The sequence below is a fragment of the Cervus elaphus genome, chromosome 9, assembly GCF_910594005.1.
Source record: "Cervus elaphus chromosome 9, mCerEla1.1, whole genome shotgun sequence".
In the NCBI taxonomy this organism is placed as follows: domain Eukaryota; kingdom Metazoa; phylum Chordata; class Mammalia; order Artiodactyla; family Cervidae; genus Cervus; species Cervus elaphus.
In genome coordinates, this window is record NC_057823.1 from 27,342,215 (window position 1) to 27,369,331 (window position 27,117).

The 27,117-nt window shown below is 37.7% G+C and overlaps 1 protein-coding gene across 1 annotated transcript in view; it reads right to left on the minus strand.

The window, feature by feature from the left end:
- Positions 1-739: 739 nt before the first annotated feature.
- The window catches only part of SLC27A6 (solute carrier family 27 member 6), a 72,827-nt gene continuing 46,449 nt past the window's right edge, over positions 740-27,117 (minus strand). Inside the window, exons 6-10 of the mRNA XM_043912193.1 lie at positions 13,243-13,333; positions 9,574-9,772; positions 8,474-8,571; positions 7,151-7,281; positions 740-1,324 (exon numbers count right to left, since the gene is read on the minus strand). Of these exons, the coding sequence (XP_043768128.1) occupies positions 1,148-1,324; positions 7,151-7,281; positions 8,474-8,571; positions 9,574-9,772; positions 13,243-13,333 (696 nt within the window). The 3' untranslated portion in view covers positions 740-1,147. The remainder of the gene's footprint in view (positions 1,325-7,150; positions 7,282-8,473; positions 8,572-9,573; positions 9,773-13,242; positions 13,334-27,117) is intronic.

Below are 27,117 nucleotides of genomic sequence, written 5' to 3' on the forward strand. Positions count from 1 at the left end.
GTTCCCCGTGCTATACAGGACTTTAAGACCAGCTCTACCACCCACTCCTGAGGAAGTTAGCTTACTTTGATAAGAGAGTCTTTCACCTGCTTTTGGCTTCAGCCAAACACTGAAGCCTGGTGCTTCCAGATGGAGATAAGTACCACTGTAATTATTGCACAATTCTTTTGATACATTTCCTGGTTAACTATTCAGAAGACTGTTCACATTCAAAGCCTTTATGCATCTGATCTTGGTGTTAACACACTGGTCCTATTCTAGTCTATTATTTCCCTGTATTGCTAGTGGTCTCTGTAGCTCTATTGAGGGCTTACCTCATAGCTCAGTCAGTAGAGTCCGCCTGCACTGCAGGAGACCTGGGTTTGATTCTGGAAGATCCCCTGGAGAAGAAAATGGCACCCACTCCAGTACTCCTGCCTGGAGAATCCCATGGACTGAGGAGCCTGGTGGGCTCAGTCCATGGGGTCGCACGAGCCGGACATGACTTAGTCACTAAACCACCACCAGCACAGGTCTGTTGGATTTTAGCATCAACTTGATCCCACTTATATATCTTCCAAAAATTCCTAAATGCTTGGGGCTTTCCAGTTTTCCTGCTTTATTGTTTCATATTTTTACATTTCTTCTAGCATCTTCATGTGAATTTAGGAAAAGGGATATAGGAGTGCATGCATTTAGTCAGTTACCTTCCTTTAAATGAAAATTTACAATTAAAAACATCAAAACAAAACCTCAAAACTCACATTAATAAGGATAGTTTTATTGACTTGTAAGACAGGGCACATAAAAATCAAATATTTGAGTAAAATTCAACCTTTCACTCAAAACTAGAAATTTTAAATATTAATATGTATATTTTTAGCATATGTCTAAATTGTTAACTACTTATTTATTATTTAAAAACTTAAAGGCAGATATTTACTTATGCACTGGATCCCCAAATAGGTAAAAAGAATAATCAACTAAAGTTTGTTATCAATTGAGACAAATTAAAATTATTACTTAATTAAGGAAAAATTGTTTCATATTAAGGAAATACAGTACATGCCTAATTAATGTCAGTTCCCACTCCCCTTATCATATTAAAGAATCACTGTCCTCTCATTCCTCCTAAGCAGCATGTGAAAATCCCATATATAAAAATATCTTAAAGTTTAATCTTCCCTAATATAATCTGATCATAAATTTCTTTGGTCAAAGGAATATATGATTTTTTCAAGTTATCCATGAAGTAAAGTGGGTCAGAAATTTTCAATGGACTAAATCCTTCTTCCACCAACTGAAACTTCTGTAGTTTGAATGTCCCTGTTGCTTGCATCTCTTCCTATAAAGCAATGACCTGGATTAGTGGAATCATTTAACATTACCTATAATATACAAATAAAATATTCAATAATACAGACCATAATATTTAATTATAACATTTTTACATCCAGTAAGCATCTCTATTTTTACTACTAATAATTTAGCATTAAAAATGTTTAGATTTTTAAATTCTAAGTGCCCTTTAGAACATTTAAATCTTTACCTTGATTTTCCTGTAAACTTCATAAGAAATACAAATATAGTTAATAACTGATTACAACTGACTACAAATATGTCTAAAACATATAGATTTATCTCTCCACTCCAACATCAATACGATATCATGTACAAAGAATGCTACTAGACTGTAAGGAGATAAAAGTTACAAAAAACAGCAAACTATTCCATAAGGCAGAATAGTGCAAGAACCAGAGAGGATAAGGAATGATCTAAAACTTGGGTTCCCAAACTATACACTGAGGTGCTTCATGGTACCTCAGTGAATTGCCAGGGTCTCCATGGGATATTTAAATGTTTCAAGGTAAATCCAGTGACATCTGATGTCACATGAGAAAACGTCTGGCTCAAGGTACTGAACAGTTCACAGTTTCAATATCAGTTTGTGATACATTCTCTTCCATGATGTCATGTCTCTGGGAAACAGGGTTTTCAGTGGTTGCTATCATAAAAAGCAAGCATAACCAAAATCAATGTGGACTGTGGAATTAGTCTGGTCCTGTTCAATACAATGCAACTCCAAAATTTGAGGAGCTGTGTAATACCCAATGTAACATCTCCTTAATACATGTGATTATTTAAATATGAAATAAAAGCATTTTCTTTCCACGTACATGCATTATCTTTACAAATAGCAACTAATTTATTAGATGTAAATATTTATTTTACTTTGTCCTAACTACTGAATAAATGAATGCTTAGGTACTTGTTTTGACCCAAGTGAAGTTGCTCAGTTGTGTCTGACTCTTTGCGACCCTATAGACTGTAGCCCACCAGGCTCCTCCGTCCATGGGATTTTCCAGGCAAGAATACTGGAGTGGGTTGCCATTTCCTTCTCCAGGGGATCTTCCCGACCCAGGGATCGAACTTGGGTCTTCTGCATTGCAGACAGATGCCACAGGGAAGCAGTAGGCTTTGATGCAAGAGTGCCATGAAATAATTACAAAGACACTAAAGATGCTAAAGACACTAAAGACACTAAAGATCTAGAAAGCTTACACATGTTTGCTTTAAGGAATTTAAAGGAGATAAGGAATTTAAAGGATCTGTGTGGTAGTTTCAGGCATAAAGAAGCAATCTTGTTTTAACTCAGATGACATGTAGGGTCCATATAACTTTCAGGTTCTATGAGTAGTTTGGCCATTTTTAAACATCCTTATGAGCTAATTCAACTAAATCTACTTCTTTTTGAACCTTCTTCTCTAATCTCATCCCCTATCCTACACTGTCATCACAGAATTAGATATAACTGTGTAGAAGCATATATTATTTTTTCTCTTTTGGAAAACTAGAAGTTCACTACATAAAATTTGATGTTCTGCCCTTTTTTAAAAAATAACAAAAATATTATACTAGGTATTTTTCTCCAGATTAGGTAATTTTCATCAAAATACCACAATTTAATGGTTTAATCAGGGTTCCTCTAATTATAAAATTCTAATTAACCTTATACTTGTTCTTGAAAGTATAGAGAACAGAAAAAAAAAATAACATTTTATACATAACATTTGTGCATCTTTAGTTATGTCCTAAGAGTAAATTTTTGGAACTGAAATTACAAAATCAAAATATATGCAGACTCTAAGAGTGTGATCGCACATTTACCAAATTGTTTCCTAGAGTGATGACAGCAATTTGTGCTTCCACAAGCAGACTGAAAGGACTGGTTTCACTGCATCTCAGCCATATTAAGTAATATCACATTTAAAATTTTTTTGTAAATTTATTGGCAAAAAGAATCCTTTTAAAATATGTGCTAAACAAATTTTTAATAAGATAATCATCCTATTCCTTTTGTCAGAAGTAACTTATACTTTTGCGTTTCTTAGATCATTTATTAATTTATTTATTAAATTATTTATTTATTTATTTATTTATTAAATAATTGTGCTGCCAACTGTCCTGCACTATGCATGACATTATAGCAAATACTGTAATAAACATGACACTCATGGATCATGTTTTTTAGGTGTTTAATGATTCTAAGGCTATGGTTTTTCCAGTGGTCATGTATAGATGTGAGAGTTGGACAGTGAAGAAAGCTGAGTGCCGAAGAACTGATGCTTTTGAACTGTGGTGTTGGAGAAGACTCTTGAGAGTCCCCTGGACTGCAAGGAGATCCAACCAATCCATCCTAAAGGAGATCAGTCCTGGGTGTTCATTGGAAGGACTGATGTTGAAGCTGAAACTTCAATACTTTGGCCACCTCATTCGAAGAGCTGACTCATTGGAAAAGACCCTGATGCTGGGAGGGATTGGGGGCAGGAGGAGAAGGGGACGACAGAGGATGAGATGGCTGGATGGCATCACTGACTCAATGGGCGTGGGCTTGGGTAGACTCCAGGAGTTGGTGATGGACAGGGAGGCCTGGCATGATGCAATTCATGGGGTCGCAAAGAGTCGGACACTAGTGAGCCACTGAACTAAACTGAAAGATTCTAAAATATCTTCTAAATTTGTACAAGACTGATTTAATCTTTGGAGGAGTCCTGTGCCCAAAATACTTCTTTTGATTAATGATCGTGAATTTTAAGTTGCCCTTGGAGGTACATGTTTAAAATATTATTGGATCCATCAACTTTCTACTCCATTAAAATATATTCTTCTGGGGCAAGATGGGAGGGACAGAAGAGAGCTGGGTGGAGTTAGAAAAGGGTAACAAGAGGGAGCATTGTGGTGGTGGAATTTTTCACATCTTGACTATGGTAATTGATACAAGCCATACAGGTTATAAAAATGTATGGACTGATACACACACACAAATGAGTACAAGTAAAAACAGAGGCAATTTTAATAAGATGAGTGGACTGTATCATTGTCAATATTCAATAATCTTTGTGAAAAATGGTACCATTAGAGGAAGCTAATGTAAAAGGCACAGATGACTTTTCTGTATTGATTTTTACAAATGCATGTGAATCTACAATTATTTCAAAAATTTCAATTAAAAATGTATTACTTCTTTTTCATAATTACTGGAGAATTCCATGGACTGTAAAGTCCACGGGGTCGCAAAGAATCAGACACAACTGAGCGACTTACACTTTGCACTACATTTATCATTTCAGAGCATTGCTATAAAAATAATCTGAGATGATATATGTAAAAGCTCTTAAAATATGATGTAAATGGATATGTATTTGTGACAGTTTAGATGATCCATCTCATTGGCCAAGCAGTGACTTGGCCACAGCAATTACTCAGCAAATATTTTAAAAAAGAATATTAGGTCAGCTATTGCTCTATTAGGGATCTAACAGTGATATGACACATATACCCAGAAAAATTCTACGTGATTATGTTAAGATAAGAAATAGTTGAGCTATTTCAAATCCTAAAAGATGACTCAGTGAAGTGCTATACTCAATATGCCAGCAAATCTGGACAACTCAGCAGTGGTCACAGCACTGGAAAAGGTCAGTTTTCATTCCAATTCCAAACAAAGGCAATTCCCAAGAATGCTCAAACTACCGCACAATTGCATTCATTTCACATGTTAGCAAAGTAATGCTCAAAATTCTCCAAGCCAGGCTCCAACAGTACATGAACCATGAACTTCCAGATGTTCAAGCTGGATTTAGAAAAGGCACAGGAACCAGAGATCAAATTGCCAACATCTGCTGGATCATCAAAAAAGAAAGAGTTCCAGAAAAACATCTACTTTTGCATTACTGACTACGCCAAAGCCTTTGATTGTGTGGATCACAACAAACCGTGGAAAATTCTTAAAGAGACGGAAATACCAGACCACCTGACCCTCCTCCTGAGAAATCTGTATGCAGGTCAAGAAGCAACAGTTAGAACTGGACATGGAACAACAGACTGGCTCCAAACTGGGAAAGGAGTACATCAAGGCTGTATATTGTCATGCTGCTTACTTAACTTATATACAGAGTACAGCATGCGAAATGCCAGGCTGGATGAAGCACAAGCTGGAATCAAGATCGCCGGGAGAACTATCCATAACCTCAGATATACAGATGACACCGCCCTTATGGCAGAAAGCAAAGAAGAACTGAAGAGCCTCTTGATGAAAGTGAAAGAAGAGAGTGAAAATGTTGGCTTAAAACTCAACATTCAGAAAACCAAGATCATGGCATCTGGTCCCATCACTTCATGGCAAATAGATGGGGAAACAATGTAAACAGTGACAGACTTTATTTGGGGGGGGGCTCCAAAATCACTGCAGATGGTGACTGCAGCCATGAAATAAAAGATGTTTGCTCCTTGGAAGAAAAGTTGTAAACAACCTAGACAGCTTATTATAAAGCAGAGACATTACTTTACCAACAGAGGTCCGTCTAGTCAAAGCTATGGTTTTTCCGGTAGTCATGTGTGGATGTGAGAGTTGGACTATAAAGAAAGCTAAGTGCAAAGAATTGATGCTTTTGAACTGTGGTGCTGCAGAAGACTCTTGCGAGTCTCTGCAAGGGGAACCAACCAGTCCATCCTAAAGAAAATCAGTCCTGAATATTCACTGGGAGGACTGATGCTGAAGCTGAAACTCCAATACTTTGGCTACCTGATGGGAGGAACCGACTCATTTGAAAAGACCCTGATGCTCGGAAAGATTGAAGGTGGGAGGAGAGGGGGACGACAGAGGATGAGATGGTTGGATGGCATCACCAATGCCACGGACATGAATTTGAGTAGGCTCCGGGAGTTGGTGATGGATAGAGAAGCCTCGTGTGCTGCAGTCCATGGGGTCGCAAAGAGTCGTATACGACTGAATGACTGAACTGATGTTAAGAGATATGGAGGACTAGTTTTGGGAAATTATTTTTGAGGCACAGTATTATATGAATAAATGGCTGAATAAATGAGCATGCAAAGTTACCTAGTAGCTGAGTAAATTTGCTTTCTTTTTACTGGATTTTTCTCCAGCAACCTAATGAGAGAGGGCCCACCTCGCAAAGGACTTCTCTATATCTCAGATGGTAAAGAATCCTCCTGCAATGCAGAAGAGCCGGGTTTGATCACTGGGGTCAGGAAGATCCCCTGGAGAAGGAAATGGCAACCCACTCCAGTACTTTTGCCTGGAGAATTCCATGGATAGAGAAGCCTGGTAGGCTACAGTCCATGGGGTCACAAAGAGCTGGACACGAGTAAGTGGTTAACACACACACTCACCTCTCAAAACAAATGAGTTCAGAATTCCCCCAAGATATAAAGTCGCTGAGGGAGACTGGACAGAATGAGGATAAAAATTAAAAGCAAAATTGCTTAAAGCCAATTGCCTTGAGGGTCTACACACATTCTGCAGATGCTCTGAGGCGGCCTGGTGGGATATGTTAGGAATACAGCATCAATTATTTTCACAGAGCACAAAGGCATGTGTAAGATGTGGGTTTGTCTTGCCACCATCACGGGGACTATCATTTATCCAGATTGAAGAGGAGGAGGGCAACAAATAGGACAAGGGCAAAGACTAGCATTTTATTGTGCTCTTGTCTATAATTAAGCTTCAAATATGGCATAAATTAGCATCCTAATGCTTTTCATTGTTCTCGAAATTTTCTAATAAAAACAAAATGAACATATTGTCTTAGTGGTAATTAAACTATCTTGTAAATTCCTGGTCTTAAATTTTAGGGGTAGGTAAAATTACCTGAATTCTTAAAAATTGTGGACAGGCATAAGCTGGTAAAAATGTAACAACTTGCTCACAAACTTTTTCCAAGTCTAAAGACTTGTTTGGTTTTAAAGTAATAGAAGCCATTCCTGCTTTTCCTTCATAACCTGAAAATAAAAAGTTTGTAATAGAGTTAGTTTTACAAGCTGTAGGTGAATTTTTTAAAAAATTCCTGTTCATTATACACTATTACAAATATAGGCATTACATCTATTGCAGTAGTAACAATGCAACAGTAGCATGAATGAGTGGGTCTTTCCTTGAACTTATGATTTACTCTTTAGAAATGATTTAGGAAAGAAAATGTGCAGAATCTATGTTTAATTACCTACACTACAAAAATAAAATAGATGGAATAGAAAAAACCATAAATGACCCTTAACTTGCATGCCATTACTATTAATATGAAATATTAAGAGGAAACATTTTAAAGACAAATATATTTTTTAAAATGCCATGTTAAGTATCAATGGAAAAAAATAAGAAACTAGAGACTGATATTTCCATGACTAAATCCACAGATTACTTACTGCTTAACATCCCATCTTTTTTCCCAGGGGTTCGGAATCTCTTATAGCATTTCCCTAGGACCCAGAGATTGTCTATTAAACAGACTTTTTCTTTGCTGCCTTATCCAAACATCCCCACCAACAGTATCCCCTGCACATGCAAACATCAGTTGGAAAATACTGTTGTTTGTTTAAAACACACATACACACACAAAAACTAGGTGAAGGGGAATAGCTATACTGTGATTTCAAGTTGGTTACTTCTCTTTGCCATTTTCACCAACATGAGACAATACTTATATACATATTTATAAAGATGAGGCCAAACAGATTTTAAAATAACTTCTGAAAAAGATTAAACTTAACTACAAGTCAATGTTATTAAACATTTAAATTAGAACATGTTCCTGTTTAGTGGTATGTATAAACTCTAGTCATCTAGTCATTACACATAGTGGTGTGTATAAATTCTAGTCATTTTTCTCATCATCAAGAGAAAAATAATAGGCCACTGAAAACCTGTAACTATTTCTAGCACTAAATAACTTGACTATAGTTTTCAAAAGATTTGCTTAAAAATACACACATACATTAAAACGCAATTGGTACCATTCCCCAGGTGTGACTGTGAAGTTTGCTAGCTTGGGGTTACAACATCACTTTGCCAAGCCAAAACTAAGACATCTTAATATGTGAAAAATGAAATGTTCAATTAGTAAGATTGTTGAAAATGAAAGAAAAGTTTCATTCCATTCTAAGAATCCCTCCCAAACCTGAAATCTGTTCATACCGGGCACAGTCACACCATAGACATTTGCTTCCTGTATGAAATCCAGCATTCCAATGATAGCACCAACCTCTGTGGTTGCTACATTTTCCCCTTTCCATCTAAACAAAAAACAAGTTCCAGTTAGTACACTTATATGTTAAGAATGAGGTACCCCGTTCTAAGTTTTAGTGCTCTGTATTTGGCTCTGTGCAGACACCTAATAACCAAAAATAATGGCAGTTTTCAATATGAAAGACATTTCTAAGGAAGAACTTTGTAAGTCAACAAAATCAGTATCTGTTTTTCAGTTAAAATTACTTTATCTTTTATCTTATTGGTATAAATTGCTTACTGTAAAATGTTTTTTTTAAATGTCATAAAAATAACTACAAATCTCTTTGCTTTCTAATATATTGATAATAACAGTTAAGTACAAAGCATTCTCTATCTACAATGGTAGAAAACCTGAAAGGAAAGTTATATTGTCTTTCAGTTTATTGAGCCTGTTTAATTTCTAGGGATTAACCTCTTTGGCTCTTTTAATGAATATTTTTAAAAAATGATTTTACATAAGGTGCCCTTCTAACATGACACAAAGAAGGTGAGGAAAAAGAATGTTTCTGGACTGTTTATAGTCTGGTCCTCCACTGTTCTATAATCATTGATTAGAAAACAAATTCATAAGCCTAAGATAAAGAATTAAAAAGACACATAAGAAAGGTAAATTTTGCTGTTTCTTTATTTTTGCTATGAAGTCAAGAATTAGGCAGTATTTGACTAAATTGTTTTTCTGTTTTAACCCTATAATTTAGACTTCACATTAGTCTCCCTGTATCATATTCTTAAAACAAGCAAAAAAAAAAAAAAGAAGTCACTGATTTGGACCCAAGTGATCCAAGTGATTCATTAAGATAATTATAAAAATGACATAAAAATGTAACTTATGTTTCAATCTAGAAACAGATGGGAAGTGAATTTTTAAATTGGGAGCCATTACTGAGATAAAAGCACTCTGTGCCCTGAAGGTACAGAGCAGGTGGTGTATAATGTTTCCACAGAGCTTCCCTCAGAGCAGTGTTCACAATCGAAAAAAAAGCTTTGCAACCAATGCTATTCCATACCTGAAAGTGTCTCCAATCCGGTCCCAAAAATAAAGGAAATCCTCCTGGTCTTGGACCATTAAATCTCCTGTGTTAAAGTAAACATCTCCTTTCTTAAAAACATCACAAAGCAATTTCTTCTCTGTCTGCTTCTTATTCCCAGCATAGCCAAAGAAGGGATTCTTTTCACTCACTTGAGAAATGAGAAGTCCGGGTTCCCCTGAGAGAGAGAGGCATTTTCAGTGATTTGATTAAAACTATTATTACACACACTATGTGTGTACCTTGTTACATCTGACCAATACATCCAGTGTAGCTTATCCTTCTTTCCTCTGAACTTATTTTTATTACATTTGACATCAATTACTCTGGGTGCCCAAGTCTAGCACACCCTTTTACAGGCTACCAAAGTATAAATAACTCTGGAAAAGCTAACAAAAAGGAAATAGAATGTAAAAAAAGTAATTTTAAATTTATTTTACATCCTGAGTTGATACACTAATGGCTATGTTTTTGGATTACATAGATTCTAACACCAATAATAATGGCCATAATATAAATAACAACAAAAATGATAATTTTAAATAAGATTATGATGGTGGCAATATTTATTTATTGGGCACTTACTATGGAGCAAGCCCCATGAGAAATGCAACTGTCATTACTTTTTCAGAGAGATTCTTTGAAGTTGATCAATATAATCCCTATTTCACAGGGAAGGTGCTAGGGCCCAAAAGAGTGAAGTATATTAGTAAAGCTCAACAAATAGAAAGGAAGGGGCCTAGAACTCAAACTCAAGTCTCTATGATCTTTCTGTATAATATTAGATTATATTTAATTAATATGTTATTACAAGTTTAAGAAGATGTTTATACCTCTGGAAATCCTCAATAGACAGGAGATAAGCCATGAATTTTTTTGGTTTTACTTATATTTAGATACATAACCTAAAATAATTTTTAATCATGTATATTCACATTAATCACGATATTGCTCAGCAGTCAGCAAGGTAAAAAAACTACTTCTAAAAGTAGAAGACAAAGGGGACCAGCAATCACTTCCCCAGACAATTTCAAGGCCAATGATTTATTCTGGTCACTGTAAAGACAGTTAACATCTATGTGACAAGTCTGATGAGGCTATTCCAGCAAACTCTAAAGAAGTTTCTGTTATTTTAACACGCTTTCCAACTCTTACTGTTCCCACTCCTTCTGGACATCGTGGGTTCCCAGGGCACACAAGCCATCTGCCAAAACTCACCTGCCCTGCTTCAGCAGAGACCCCTCACTGTCACTGTCATCACCAATGCCATCATCATCATCATCGCTGCCACTGTTACACTTTAGGAGCACTTTCTGGGTACCAGTCACTATTCTGAGCACTTTACATAGGTATTCCATCTCAGTCTCATCAGAAACCTATTGAGTCAGGCCCTCTTTTATCTTCATTTTACAGGTGAAGAAACTGAAGCAGGGGTGGGAATAGCTCAGTTGGTAAAGAATCCGCCTGCAATTCAGGAGACCCCCGTTTGATTTCTGGGTTGGGAAGATCTGCCGGAGAAGGGATAGGCTACCCACTCCAGTATTCTTGGGCTTCCCTTGTGACTCAGCTGGTAAAAAAATCCACCTGCAATGCGGGAGACCTGGGTTTGATCCTGGGTTGGGAAGAACTCCTGGAGAAGGGAAAGGCTACCCACTCCAGTATTCTGGCCTGGAGAATTCCATGGACTGCATAGTTCATGGCATCCCAAAGAGTTGGACACAACTGAGTGACTTTCACTTTCACATAGCTGCCAAATGTTGGAATTTTTTTAACCACCTCCATCTGACTCCATGCCTGCCTCCAGCTGACTCCAGGGCTTCCCGGACAGCTCAGTTGGTAAAGAATCTGCCTGCAATGCAGGAGACCCCAGTTCGATTCCTGTGTTGGGAAGATCCCCTGGAGAAGGGATAGGCTACCCACTCCAGTATCCTTGGGCTTCCCTGGTGGCTCAGCTGGTAAAGAATCCGCCTGCAATGCGGGAGACCTGGGTTCTATCCCTGGGTTGGGAAGATTCCCTGGAGAAGGGAAAGGCTACCCACTCCAGTATTCTGGCCTGGAGAATTCCACTGTAAAGTCCATGCGGTCACAGAGTCAGATACGACTGAGCGACTTTTACTCTCACTTTCATCTGACTCCAAAGGTTCTCCTCCCTTGCTTATTCCATCAATCTACACTCCCTATAAACATTTCAGAATTTTCTAAGCCTCTTATATTTTCCTTAAAATTTATATTCTTTCTTTTTCTTCTTCAGGACACAGGTAATAGTTCCTTACCTGACAAATTAATTATTGCAAATGTTTAAAAAGGTTAGAGTGTATTCTTATCTTTCCCTCTTAGGAATAATTTATGAAAGACACAATGATTTTGTTTTGGAGGGGTCACACTGCATGGCATGTGGGATCGTGGTTCCCCAACTAGGGAGTGATCAAACCCATGCCTCACTGCGGTGCAAGCACAGAGAAAGACACAATGCTTTAATGGGGCAAAAAAAAACAAAAAAAAAACTGAGCAATCCTCTTCTAGAATTGCAAAATTATAAAGTAGATATCTGGGGACAATCTGCTTCTAAAAAACCCTGAGATTGCATAAGCAGTTTGGGGATCTAAGTTCCAATATCACATATTATGATAAATATAATAAATAAAACACACTAGAAGAGTGGGGATAAACAAAGGTCTTTTCAATCTCCTTAGAAATGACTTTTCTCTTAGACACTGTCTATGGAGTTGGATTAGAAAAAAACATTTGATAAATGCTCTGAAGCTTGAAATTCAGAGGATTGGAGTATTTGCTTTTTAATAGATAAGGCTCATCTTTTTGTCCAATCTTTCAGGTAGTGTGGGGCGGAGGGGAGGTGGGGAACAGGTCTATGAACTTTATCTCCATATTTGAAGTCATCTGAAATGCAGTTGAAACATTATGAGGCAGTTAAAAGTAATTTGGCCTGATTTTCTCAGACTGGATCTCAAACCAATTTTAAGGGCACATCTCTACATTTAATTTTCTACCTTGATTATATGCAGCTGCTAGTTAATTGGGGCACTTGCTTTGATTAAAAATTTTCTAACCCAAAACTATAAGAAAGACTAGCTTGGAGGAGGAGGAGCTGGACAACAAAGAGAAAGGGAGGGAGGTAACAAGTTACATGCCAGGCCTTCCACAGGGCTCTGTAAACATCATCTCATTTAGCTGTCAACAGCAACCTAATGAAAAAATATTGTCACTGCTACCCTACATATAAAGAAAATGAGACTTTGATGGGTTAAGTGATTTGCCCCAAATTGGACAGTTTCTAAGTGTGAGAGCCCAGATTTAAATCCAAGTCTGTCTCACTTTCCTCTGTATATAGACTCATAAACTGCCATTCATTTTTATATCTTGATGACATAGGACATTAGACATATGCCCCTGTAGGAGTGGTGGATTAAGAAAACTTTAAGGCCAGTAGTAATCACTTGGAAATTTTTGTAATTACCAATCTGAGTGACCCATATGGGGCCTGTAACTTTTAACAATTAAACCATTCTACTTGCACTAAAAATCCAAATACATATCAGAAGTAACCATTCTTTCTTTTCTAAATTCAGTAACTAAAGAGAAATTGAGAAAATTTACCTGAAAAGGCATCTTCAAATACAATAATCTTACCTTTTTTCACTTCACTGCACCAGCCCTGCTCATCTCTAATGGGTTCATCTTTCTGAACATCAAACTTTATCAAGTGAAAAGTGAAAAAAAGCTGCAAAAGAAAAATTAAACAAAAACAAAATTTAGTAATTTATTCGTGCAATAACATCCACTGGTAGGAGACTTAAAGCTCAGTCAGTTGAAATACTGTTTGTTTCAATTGACTGAACTTAATTTAAACCCTGATGCTGGGAAAGATTGAAAGCAGAAGAAAGGGATGACAGAGGACAAGATGGTTCAATGGCATCACCGACTCAATGGATATGAGTTTGAGCAAGCTCCAGGAGACAGTGAAAGACAGGGAAGCCTGGCATGCTGCAGTCCATGGGGTGGCAGACAGTTGGTCATTACTGAGCGACTGAACAACAAGAACAATTGAAATACAGAATCAGAATGTGGATTTACTAAAAACAAGTAAGCTTTCCTGGTAAAAAAAAATTAAATGAATATTTCAAAATCAAAACTGAAGTTGTTAGTAACCAGCACTCCTGTACTGGCTTTCACTTTCACTTCTTTTATGTTGCATGTTACCTTAGAAAAGTTTTACTAGTTTTAATCTTGAATGAATACCAGGAAGCAATCCATGCACTAAATCACATACTTTGCTAACTACAGTTAAGAGGACCACTTTCTTGCCTTCTCTTTTTTGCCATCTTTCAAAACATCCTTTGAAATGGAAATTTTAATAGAACTAAAATGTAAACTGGGAAGATACCCTGGAGAAGGAAATGGCAACTCACTCTAGTCTTCTTGCCTGGGAAATTCCATGGACAGAGGAGCCTGGCAGGCTATAGTCCATAGGGTTGCAAACAGTCAGACACAACTTAATGACTAAACAACAACAAAATAGATACTATGTGAATGCAAGGATTTTGCTGTATATTTTAATTTATCATCCTCTGAGAAGGGATTAGATGCCTTGAAAGTACTGTTTTTGTCATTTACCTAGACCTTTTCCCCAGTCTTTCACTTTAATGTCTTTAAAGTAACCCTCAGCACTTCTGCACACTATTGTGTAAGATGGGAATTTTTTGGAACACACTTATCACACCAGGAAACAAGCTAGTTGAACATCTCTCCTTGATTCTCCATATTTCCTTCTCATCTGCTCCTGAAACATTCATATTACTGTATCATACAGATTCACAGAGCCTCAAAATCTGACCCTGGGCGAGAACTGCAGGTTGGTTCAATCCAGTTCCCTCATGTCATACATAAGAAAATTGAGGTTTTCCCAATCAACCAAAAAAGCAATCTTATTAAGCTGAACCAGCACACAGTAAACTAAAACGAAGGTAATAAAGTAAAAAAAAAAAAATTAGGAAGGACAAATAAAAGAGAGCAAGAGAGAAGGAGGAGGAGCATGAGGAAGAAGAGAGAAATGAATAAACATAGAACAAAGGAGAAAAGATGGATAAGATCAATGAGATAAATGTAACAATACTATTTGCTATCAAAGACTAAACACCACTATCTCTGGATAATCAACATGTGACCACAATCACAATTCAAATGAACTAATGAATCTCAAGTAAATACAAACGAGAGCAACTAATAGCAACTGAGTACTTACTGTTTTCCAGTCACTGTGCAAAGAGCTTTTAATCATTAAACACACTATGAGGTAGAAGCTAATATTATCCTGTTTTAAGATGGGGACCAATGAAAGAGACAGCAAAGCAAAATATATTGTTACTCTAGACATAAAGATTCTTGTTACAATGCAAGCTTGCATCTTGTTGGTTTTTGTCTTTAATTGGCATAACAAGAGACTGGCCACTTCCTAATAACTGGTAAGAAGAAAGATTCCAGAAACTCCAGAACTGCATTTGTCATTTTGGCCAAACAAGAACAGAACTCTGTTTATTACCCATCTTTCTCTTTCCTGTTTTACCTGTTTTATCATGCTTTATATCTTGAAAAATTTGCCCAGCAACTGGTAATATCAGCTTTAACTTTATTTCTTTGAGATTAATTTGGCAACCACATGCATGAGTAAGATTCATTCTGCATCAAATCACTGTCAGTGCACTCCCTATTGGATACAGGGGACTTTATGGTCAGAAATCAAGTAATTTTATAATACAAATGAAATTTAAATATATCATAGCATCTTCTAGAAGTAGCCTGGATCAGAGTATTAAGTCTCAGCTATAAGGATTTCTACTTTTTTTTCTTTACCTTCAAGAGGTCCCACAAGGTTACAAAAATGGTTGTTATAACAACACAAATAAAAAGTAGATGCCGCATTTTAATATCTCGTGAATGTATACATACAGGTGTAGGTATAGGAAGAGGTATGCATGTCTAGAACACAGCTGCAGGGGGTCTCATTTGTAACTGTCTAGGCAAATGGGTCCCCAGAACTGTGTGGCACTCACCCATGTGGCTGTGCACACTGGCCCTTAGAGTTCCTACATCTGTATGCTTCTGCATATTCAAATTTGTAAATTCAGAAGTTGGAAAGGGAACACAAAAATTATTTTCTCTATTAATACATGAGTATACTTTGAATCCAGAGAAAGTGACTTGTCAAAGTCAAAAAGTCATGTAAGTGGCAGAGCTAGAATTAAGCCCCTAGGTACAGTGATTCCAATTTGGGATGTTTGGCCTCAACATTATACCACATTGCCTAAACCTGTACATTACAAGCTCATTTATCCTACACAAATGTAAACTTCTCATCTGTTATAAATATATATTTATATGTAGTAACATGTAATATTATATAGAGTTGGGCCATTATGAATACATATTTCTAGGTGCAACAGCATAGTTCTGATTGGTTCACAGAGTTATATTTAAAAAATAATCATTTGTGAGGGAAGGTCCTAAGAGGGCAGAGGAATAGGATGGGGAGTTTACTTTCTCCCCCACAAATTCATCAAAAGATCATTTGAATGCTGAGCAACTTCCACAAAACAACTTCTGAATGATGGCGGAGGATACCAGGCACCCAGAAAGGCAGCCCATTCTCTTTGAAAGGAGGAAGGACAAAATATAAACGACAACAGAGAGACAACAGAGTTAGGCACGGAGACCCGACCTGGGGAGGGAGTCGTGAAGGAGAAGTTTCCAAACAGTAGGAGACCCTCTCACAGGCAGGTCTGTGGGGAGTTTTGGAATCTCAGAGGGCAACATAGCTGGGAGGAACAACAACAACAAAAAAGCCCACAGAATAGGCGCCTAACCGCAACTCCCAGCAGAGAAGTAGCCCAGACGCTCGCATCAGCCACCAGCCAGCAGGGACTGGACAGGGAGGCGTGGGTGGCATCATCAATTCTTAGGGTAAGGACCAGGCCTGAATGCCCTGCGGACAATCCGAGGGAGCTAATGTGAGATAGCAGCCCAAACTGCGGGAGTGCCAGAGAGGAAAAAAAAAGAGAGAGAGAGAGAGGACTTGACCTAAAAAAGGCTCTAACTCACAGCCTGGCCCACTCACAAAGGACTGAGCGAAAAACAGAGGAGAGCAAGCCGGCTGCGTCCAGGCCCCTCCCCCGCGCCGGAGGCAGAGAGGCAGGCGGGCGGCAGCCAGAGCCTGAAGGCAAGGGGCTGCTCCAATCTTAGCTCCAGAGATCAGAGACCAGCACCCTCCACCAAACTGTGAGCAGGCTCTCAGTTGCTAACCATGTCTTCCTGGGATCTTGGATGGTTGACATCTGCCAGAAGGGTCGCAGCCCGATATCAACTCCCCAGAGGAGATACACGGCACACCTGAGATGATGCTCTCGCAGCGCACCCGGGAAACCAAGCGGCCAGGACTGGGGAGGTGGGTAAGACGCACGGCCCACCTGGGACAGTGCGCTCACCAAGCACTCAGTCTGAGCTGCTCAGACCTGGGAAGGGCACAAAATGCACGCCCAACTGAGTCTGTGCCCTTGCGGAGCACCTGAGAACAAGAACCTGAGCGGCTTTGACCTGGGAAGTGCGTGAAATGAGGGTCCGCTGTGGACAGTGCCCCGCAGAACACCCTGGAGCCTGATCAGTGTAGACCCAGAAAGCATACGCCGGTGTAAGCTGGGGCAAACCCAGTGTGGTCCATACACTGTGGGCACTCCACACATGCCAGTGATATTTGTCTGCAGTATTCCTCCCTCCCCACAACACAACTGAACAAGTGAGCCTAAATAAGTGACCACCCTCGCCCCCTCAGACACTGGAAATTAGACACCAAAGAGATTTGCAAACAGAGGAGGCCAAAATAAACAAAGAAGAGGGAACCACTCTGGAAGTGACAGGTACAGATTAAAACCTTGCAGTTAACATTGACTACATTGCCGTTAAGCATTGGAGGGGGCCTATAGACCTTGAGAACAAGTACAAGCTAGAACAAGGAACTATCTGAAACTGAATTGACCCCACACTGCCCACAACAGCTCCAAAGAATTCCTAGATATATTTTTACTATTACCACTTTTTAAATTTTTTAAAATTTATGTTCTTTATTACTTCTTTAATTTTCATTTTTATAACCTACTATTACCTTACAAAAAAAAAAAAGACCCTATTTTTAAAGCAAATTTCATATATATATTTTTTATAATTTTTAGATTATTGATTTTGTGTTTGATTTTGTTTTGTATTTTTAATATTGCATTCTTGAGAGTCTAAACTCTATTAATTTTTGCTTTTTGGTATTTGTTACCAATTTTGTACCTTTAAGAATCTTATCTTCAGTATCCATTTTCACTTAGGAGTGTGATTACTGGCTTGATTGCTCTCTCCCCTTTTGACTCTCCCTTTTCTCCCCCAGGTCACCTCTATCTCCTCCCTCCCCCTTCTCTTCTCTACTTAACTCTGTGAATCTCTCTGGTGTTCTGGGCTGTGGAGAACACTTAGGGAACTGATTGCTGGTTAGATTGGTCTCTCCCCTTCTGATTCCCCCCTTTTCTCCTCCTGGTCACTTCTATCTCCCTCCTTCCTCTTCTCTTCTCTATGTAACTCTGTGAATCTCTCTGGGTGTTCCAGACTGTGGAGAGCATATAGGGAATTGATTATTGGCTAGATTGCTCTCTCCCCTTTTGACTCCCCCTCTTCTCCTCCTGGTCCTCCGTGAATCTCTGGGTGTCCCTCACTGTGGAGAATAGAATTGTTTCACCATTAACCTAGATGTTTTATCATCTGTGTTGTATGGGTGCAGAAGTCTTGAGGCTACTGTAAGAATAAGACTGAAATCCAGAGGCAGGAGGCCTAACCTCAAAACTTGAGAACATCAGAGAACTCCTGATTCCAGGGAATATTAATAGACAAGAGCACATCCAAAAGCCTCCATACGTACACTGAAACCAAGTTCCACCCAAGAACCAACAAGTTCCAGAGCAAGACATACCATGCTAATTCTCCAGCAAAGCTGGAATACAGCCCTGAGCATTAAAAGACAGGCTGCCCAAGGCCATGTCAAACCCAGACACCCAAAAATTCACTACTGGACACTTCATTGCACTCCAGAGAGAAGAGATCCAGCTCCACCCGCCAGAACACAGATGCAAGCTCCCCTAAACAGGAAACCTTGACAAGCCACTAATCCAACCCCACCCACAGGGAGCAGGCTCCACAATAAAGAGGAACCACAAACTTCCAGCCTACAGAAAGGGCACCCCAAACACAGCAATCTAAACAAAATGAAAAGGCAGAGAAATATTCAGCAGAGAAAGGAATATGATAAACGCCCACCAAACCAAACAAAAGAGGAGGAGATAGTGAGACTACCTGAAAAAGAATTCAGAATAATGATAGTAAGGATGACCCAAAGTCTTGAAAACAAAATGGAGTTACAGATAAATAGATTAGAGACAAGGATTGGGAAGATGCAAGAAATGTTTAACAAGGACCTAGAAGAAATAATGAAGAGTCAATCAATAATGAATAATGCAATAACTGGGATCAAAAGCACTAGGGAACCAATAGTAGAATAACTGAGGCAGAAGATAGGATAAGTGAGGTGGAAGGTAGAATGGTGGAAATAAATGAAGCAGAGAGGAAAACAGAAAAAAGAATGAAAAGAAATAAGGACAACCTCTGGGACAATGTTAAACACCCCAACATTCGAATCATAGGAGTCCCAGAAGAAGAAAATAAAGAGAAAAGGCATAAGAAAATACTTGAAGTGATAACAGTTAAAAAGTTCCCTAAGACTTTTTTTTTCGTCAAGTATGAAATTATCTCATCAAGTATTTTCTCTAAAATAGGGGCATCCCTCAAAGATCAGTTGGTAAAGAATCTACCTGCAATGCAGGAGACCCTGGTTCATTTCCTGGGTCAGGAAGATCCACTGGAGAAGGGATAGGCTACCCACTCCAGTATTCTTGGGCTTCCCTTGTGGCTCAGTTGGTAAAGAATCCACCTGCAATGCGGGAGACCTGGGTTTGATCCCTGGGTTGGGAAGATCCCCTGGAGAAGGGAAAGGTTACCCACTCCAGTATTCTGGCTTGGAGAATTCCATGGTCTCTACAGTCCATGGGGTCGCAAACAGTTGGACATGACTGAGTGACTTTCACTTTCACTTCATTTCACTTTCCCTAAAATGGGGAGTAAAATAGCCACCCAAGACCAAGAAACCCAGAGAGTCCCAAACAGGTTAAGCCCAAGGTGAAACACCCCAAGACACATATTAATCAAACTAATGAAGATCAAACACAAAGAGAAAATATTAAAAGCAGCAAGGGAAAAGCAACAAACAACACACACAGGGATCCCCATAAGGATAACAGCTGATCTTTCAATAGAAACTCTTCAGGCCAGAAGGGAACGTCAGGACATACTTAAAGTCACGGAAGAGAAAAACCTACAACCCAGATTACTATACCCAGCAAGGATCTCATTCAAATATGAAGGAGAAATCAAAAGCTTTCCAGACAGGCAAATGCTGAGAGAATTCAGCACCACCAAACCAGCTCTTCAACAAATGCTAAATGATCTTCTCTAGATAGGAAACACAGAAAAGGTTTATAAACTCAAACCCAAAACAACAAAGTAAATGGCAATAGGATCATACTTATCAATAATTACCTTAAATGTAAATGGGTTGAATGCCCCAACCAAAAGACAAAGACTGGCTGAATGGATATAAAAGCAAGACCCTTATATATGCTGCCTACAAGAGACCCACCTCAAACCAAGGGACACATACAAACTGAAAGTGAAGGGCTGGAAAAAGATATTTCACGCAGACAGAGATCAAAAGAAAGGAGAAGTAGCAGTACTCATATCAGATAAAATAGACTTTCAAATAAAGGCTGTGAAAAGAGACAAAGAAGGACACTACATAATGATCAAAGGATCAATCCAAGAAGAAAATGTAACAATTATAAATATATATGCACCCAACATAGGAGCACCTCAATACGTAAGGCAAATGCTTAAAAGTATGAAAGGGGAAATTAACAGTAACACAATAATAATGGGAGACTTTAATACCCCAATAGAACAACCAAATAGAAAATTAGCAAGGAAACACAAACTTTAAATGATACAATGGATCAGTTAGACCTAATTGATATCTATAGGACATTTCACCCCAAAACAATGAATTGCATCTTTTTCTCAAGTGCACACAGAATATTCTCTAGGACAGATCACATCCTGGGCCATAAATCTAACCTTGTTAAATTCAAAAAAATTGAAATCATTTCAAGCATCTTTTCTGATCACAATGTGGTAAGACTACATGTCAGCTACAGGAAAAAACTATTAAAAATACAAACATATGGAGGCTAAATAACATGCTTCTGAATAACCAACAAATCATGGAAGAAATCAAAAAGGAAATCAAAATATGCATAGAAACAAATGAAAAGGAAAACAACAACCCAAAACCTATGGGATTCAGTAAAAGCAGTGCTAAGGGAAAGGTTCATAGAATTACAAGCTTACCTCAAGAAACAAGAGAAAAATCAAATAAATAACCTAAATTTACACCTAAAGCAATTAGAAAAAGAAGAAATGAAGAACCCCAGGGTTAGTAGAAGGAAAGAAATCATAAAAAGTAGGGCAGAAATAAATGAAAAAGAAACAAAGGAGACTACAACAAAAATCAACAAAACTAAAAGCTGGTTCTTTGAAAAGATGTATAAAATAGACAAACCATTAGCCAGATTCAACAAGAAAAAAAGGGAGAAGAACCAAATCAACAAAATTAGAAATGAAAATGGAGAAATCACAACAGACAATGCAGAAATACAAAGGATCAGAGAAGACTACTATCAGCAACTATATGCCAATAAAATGGACAACCTGAAAGAGATGGACAAATTCTTAGAAAAGAATAACCTTCCAAAACTGAATCAGAAAGAAACAGAAAATCTTACAAGACCCATCACAAGCATGGAAATAGAAACTGTAATAAAAAATCACCCAACAAATAAAAGCCCAGAGCCAGATGGAGTTAGAGAAGAGTTAACACCTATGCTACTCAAACTCTTCCAGAAAATTGCAGAGGAAGGTAAACTCCCAAACTCATTCAATGAGGTCACCATCACCCAAATACCAAAACCAGACAAAGATGCCACACAAAAAAAGAAAACTACAGGTCAATATCACTGATGAACATAGATGCAAAAATCCTCAACAAAATTCTAGCAAACAGAATCCAACTATATACTAAAAAGATCATACATCATGACCAACTGGGCTTTATCTCAGAGATTCAAGGATTCTTCAATATTCACAAATCAATCAATGTGATACACCACATTAACAAATTTAAGGATAAAAACCATGTGATTATCTCAATAGATGCAGAGACAGCCTTTGACAAAATTCAACACCCATTTATGATAAAAACTCTCCAGAAAGCAGGCATAGAAGGAACATATCTCAACATAATAAAAGACGTATATGATAAACCCACAGCAAACATTATCCTCAATGGCAAAAAATTGAAAGCATTTCCCCTAAAATCAGGAACAAGACAAGGGTGTCCACTCTCACCACTACTATTTAACATAATTTTGGAAGTTTTAGCCACAACAATCAGAGAAGTTAAAGAAATAAAAAGGAATCCACATAGGAAAAGAAGAAGTAAAACTCTCACTTTTTGCAGATGACATGATCCTCTACATAGAAGACCCTAAAGACACCACCAGAAAATTACTAGAGCTAATCAATGAATATAGTAAATTTGCAGGATATAAAATTAATACACAGAAATCCCTTGCATTCCTAAACACTAACAATGAGAAAACATAAAGAGAAATTAAAGTAACAATCCCATTCACAATGCGATGAAAAGAATAAAATACTTAGGAATAAATCTACCTAAAAAACAAAAGACATATATAGAAAACTATAAAACACTGATGAAATAAATCAAAGATGTCACAAAGAGATGGAGAAATATATCATGTTCATGGATTGGAAGAATCAATATAGTGAAAATAAGTATACTAACTAAAGCAATCTATAGATTCAATGCAATCCATATCAAGCTACCAATGGCATTTTTCACAAACTAGAATAAATAACTTCACAATTTGTATGGAAATACAAAAATTCTCAAATAGCCAAAGCAATCTTGAGCAAGAAGAATGGAACTGGAGGAATCAACCTGCCTGACTTGAAGCTATACTACAAAGCTACAGTCATCAAGACAGTATGGTACTGGCACGAAGACAGAAATATGGATCAGTGGAACAAAATAGAAAGCCCAGAGATAAATCCACATACCTATGGACAGCTTATCTTTGACAAAGGAGGCAAAACTACACAATGGAGAAAAGATAATCTCTTTAACAAGTGGTGCTGGGAAAACTGGTCAACTGCCTGTAAAAGAATGAAACTAGAACACTTTCTAACACCATACACAAAAATAAACTCAAAATGAATTAAAGATCTCAATGTAAGACCAGAAACTATAAAACTCCTAGAGGAAAACATAGGCAAAACACTCTCCGACATAAATCACAGCAAGATCCTCGATGACCCACCTCCCAGAGTGATTGAAATAAAAGCAAAAATAAACAAATGGGACCTAATTAAACTTAAAAACTTTTGCACAATGTAAGAAACTATAAGCAAGGTGAAAAGACAACTTCAGAGTGGGAGAAGATAATAGCAAATGAAGCAACTGACAAAGAGTTAATCTCAAAAATATACAAGCAGCTCATGCAACTGAATACCAGAAAAATAAATGGCTCAATCAAAAAATGGGCCAAAGAACTAAACAGACATTTCTCCAAAGAAGACATACAGATGGCTAACAAACACATGAAAAAATGCTCAACATCACTAATCAACAGAGAAATGCAAATCAAAACCACAATGAGGTACCATCTCATGCCAGTACCATTTCAGAATGACTGCTATCAAAAAGTCTACAAACAGTAAATGCTGGAGAGGGTGTGGAGGAAAGGGAACACTCTTACACTGTTGATGGGAATGCAAACTAATAAGCCATAATGGAGAACAGTGTGGAGATTCCTTAAAAAAAAACTGAAAATAGAACTGCCATATGACCCAGCAATCCCACTGCTGGGCATATACACTGAGGAAACTAGAATTGAAAGAGACTCATGTATCCCAGTGTTCCTCACAGCCCTGCTGACAATAGCTAGGACATGGAAGCAACCTAGGTGTCCATCAGCAGATGAATGGATAAGAAAGTAGTGGTACATACACAACGGAATATTATTCAGTTATTAAAAAGAACACATTTGAATCAGTTCTAATGAAGTGGATGAAACTGAAGCCTATTATACAGAGTGAATTAAGTCAGAAAGAAAAACACCAATACAGTATATTAATGCATATATATGGAATTTAGAAAGATGGTAATGATGACCCTATATGCAAGACAGCAAGAGAGACACAGATATAAAGAACAGACTTTTGGACTTGTGGGAGAAGGCGAGGATGGGATGATTTGAGAGAATAGCACTGAAACATGTATATTACCATATGTGAAACAGATCACCTATCCAAGTTCGATGCATGAAACAGGACACTCAAAGTCAGTTCACTGGGACAACCCAGAGGGATGGGATAATCTCTTAAGCTCCTGCAATATCATGAAGGGTAGTACTATTGTTATTTGCCTAAGGGCCTTGGGTAGCCAGATTGTAAATACACTGTTGAGAGTGGGTCTCTGAGCCAGGTCAATAATGTTATGTAGGATAGAGGTCTGTACTCACACATCTTGACCTCCTGAAGGACAAGAGATGGACACTAACCATAGAGGCAGCCAACTAGATTTAAATGATTGAGCACCCCCACTCCCCCAAAAAACTCTGGACATCAAGACTGGGTAAGCTTCCTGACCTGGAAATACATGTAACTATTATATCAACTTTTCATGAGTTTTCTGTAGTGAATTATCAAAAATTATTAAAGGTGGTCTTGCTGCTGCTGCTAAGTTGCTTCAGTCGTGTCTGACTCTGTGCGACCCCATAGACGGCAGCCCACCAGGCTCCCCCATCCCTGGGATTCTCCAGGCAGGAACACTGGAGTGGGTTGCCATTTCCTTCTCCAATGCATGAAAGTGAAAAGTGAAAGTGAAGTCGCTCAGTCGTGTCTGACTCTGTGTGACCCCATGGACTGCAGCCTACCAGGCTCCTCCGTCCATGGGATTTTCCAAGCAAGGTGGTCTTAGGGACCCCCAATTGCAACTGAAGTCAGGTGTGAAGATGGTCCTGTGTGAATTTTTTTCTAACTTCACAGTTGGCTAAATTTCCTAGTCTCTAAAAGATGCTTGAAAGTGAAAGTGTTAGTTGCTCAGTCTTGTCTGACTCTTTGCAACCCTATGGACTGCAGCCCTCCAGGCTCCTTCCCCCATGCGATTCTCCAGGCAAGAATACTGGAGTGGGTTGCCATGCCCTTCTCCAGGGGATCATCCCAACCCAGGGATAGAATTTGGGTCTTCTGCATTGCAGGCAGATTCTTTACTGTCTGAGCCACCAGGGAAGCTCAAAAGATGCTTACTTTAAGACAACAAAAATGTTTATACAAATGTGAAGGAAAGAAGTCTTTTTACCAAATCTCAAACTTTACTTTTTGTATCTATGGATTTACCACCATGAAAGATGAGATAATTAGCACTTATACCTTCTTCTTTCTTCCCACCCAATTCCCATTTTTGTTAGTTATAAATATTTCTATGTTGTCAGGATTTACATTTACATTCCATTTACAAACGTAATTCAAGAGTTTTAAATCTTCTACATTTAAATGGATTCAATCAAACCTTTTACTAGAAGGTTGCTCCTTCATTTCTAAAGACTGCTTTATCTTCATATTCACCAGAATTTTTCACTTAGTGAATATAAAGCAGTAGTATATTCCTGTAAGTACATAGGAATTACATTCTCTGATTTCTTAAAAGTTTGAGGATGCCACTTTTTTGCATTTGGACTTTCAGGACAACTTGGTTAAACTAGCATTCTTAGCTGAAAACATTACTTTCCCTTTGGGGGGAACTGGGTGTGATGTTTTCATTTTGAAAGATGCCTGAGCCATTTCCCATCTTCACCCTCTACTTTGTACATCTTTTGCTTTTTCTGCCTTAGTATCTGCTTATGGTTCTTCAATTTACATTCAGTAATTTCACCAGAAAATATTTTCTGATAATCATTCTGTACCATATATTCCACCCCTGAAATATGAGCTCTTTTTGCTAAACATTCAAATCTTTCTTTTCAGGAAGATTTGTTCTATTAGGTTTCAAGTAGTTTTTTTCACTTTGAGTTTTTTTCTGTAAGAACACAAATTAAGCACATGTCAGATCATTGTCTATGTTTTCATTTTATCTTTTTCATTTATTTTATATTATTATTTGCTTATTCTTTATATTGTTTGTGTGACTCCTTAATCCCATCCATCTTGCTCACTAGTAATGTTTACAGCCTTATTTATTTTTAAGTTCTTCAATGTGATGTTTAGGTCTGTAACATTTTCATTTTTCCCTTATATTTTTCTCCTTTGGGTTGAGCATGGCTACTTTTCAACTCCTTTTGTTGATTTATGCCTTTCCTGCACTTTCCTTTGGGCTCTTGTTTTTAAACAGAATATTATTACAAATTTTTGAACCACTGGAAATTATTTTTCTAAACATTTTCTGGCTATTTGGGGGGACCTATTTTGATATTCAGCCATATTTTTTTTTAGCAGTTTTTTATTTAGATTCATTTTCTTCCTTCTTTTTTTTTCCAGTTTTATTTCTTTCGATTTCACGTTTGTTCCTTCTCAGTTATAACTACTGAGCATAGAAAAGGAGAAGGCAGTCTACAACTTTTATGTGGCTGCCTCTCAATTGAGCTGTCATCAAATTTTTTATATTATTTGCTTTGAAGGCATTTATGGGACACACCTCTCTTCATGCATTTAAGTAAATAGGAAACGCAGCACACAAGAAGGACATTTGGGTCACAGGAACTTTGTGCTGCTGCCTCATCTTTTTCTTTTGGTTATAACATCTTACCTCTCTTTAGATGCTGATTCCTTTCTGAGAGGGTAACTGTAATCCTCCGATAGGTTTAAATTTTTGAGAGACACACTTATCAAATTTCCTGACATAATTATGAAACAATTACTGGTCTAATTTTTTTCTGATTACCTGTTATGTAATGAAACAACACACAAATGAAATGATAAAAGACTAGAATTCACATGACATTAGGGACTTTTTTTCTTCCATTTCCAAACTGCAAAAAAAGAAAAAAATAGTTTTTCCAAATATAACTGGAGACAATCATAACTTCCAGTATTATGGACATTATAACAGTCTGACAGGGACTTTAATATATTAGAAAATTACAATGAAGTCAAGCTTCATTGTATTTCTATTACATAATTACTTAGGAATGATTCAGCTTCACCAAAAATGTTTAATATTAATAGCAAATTTTT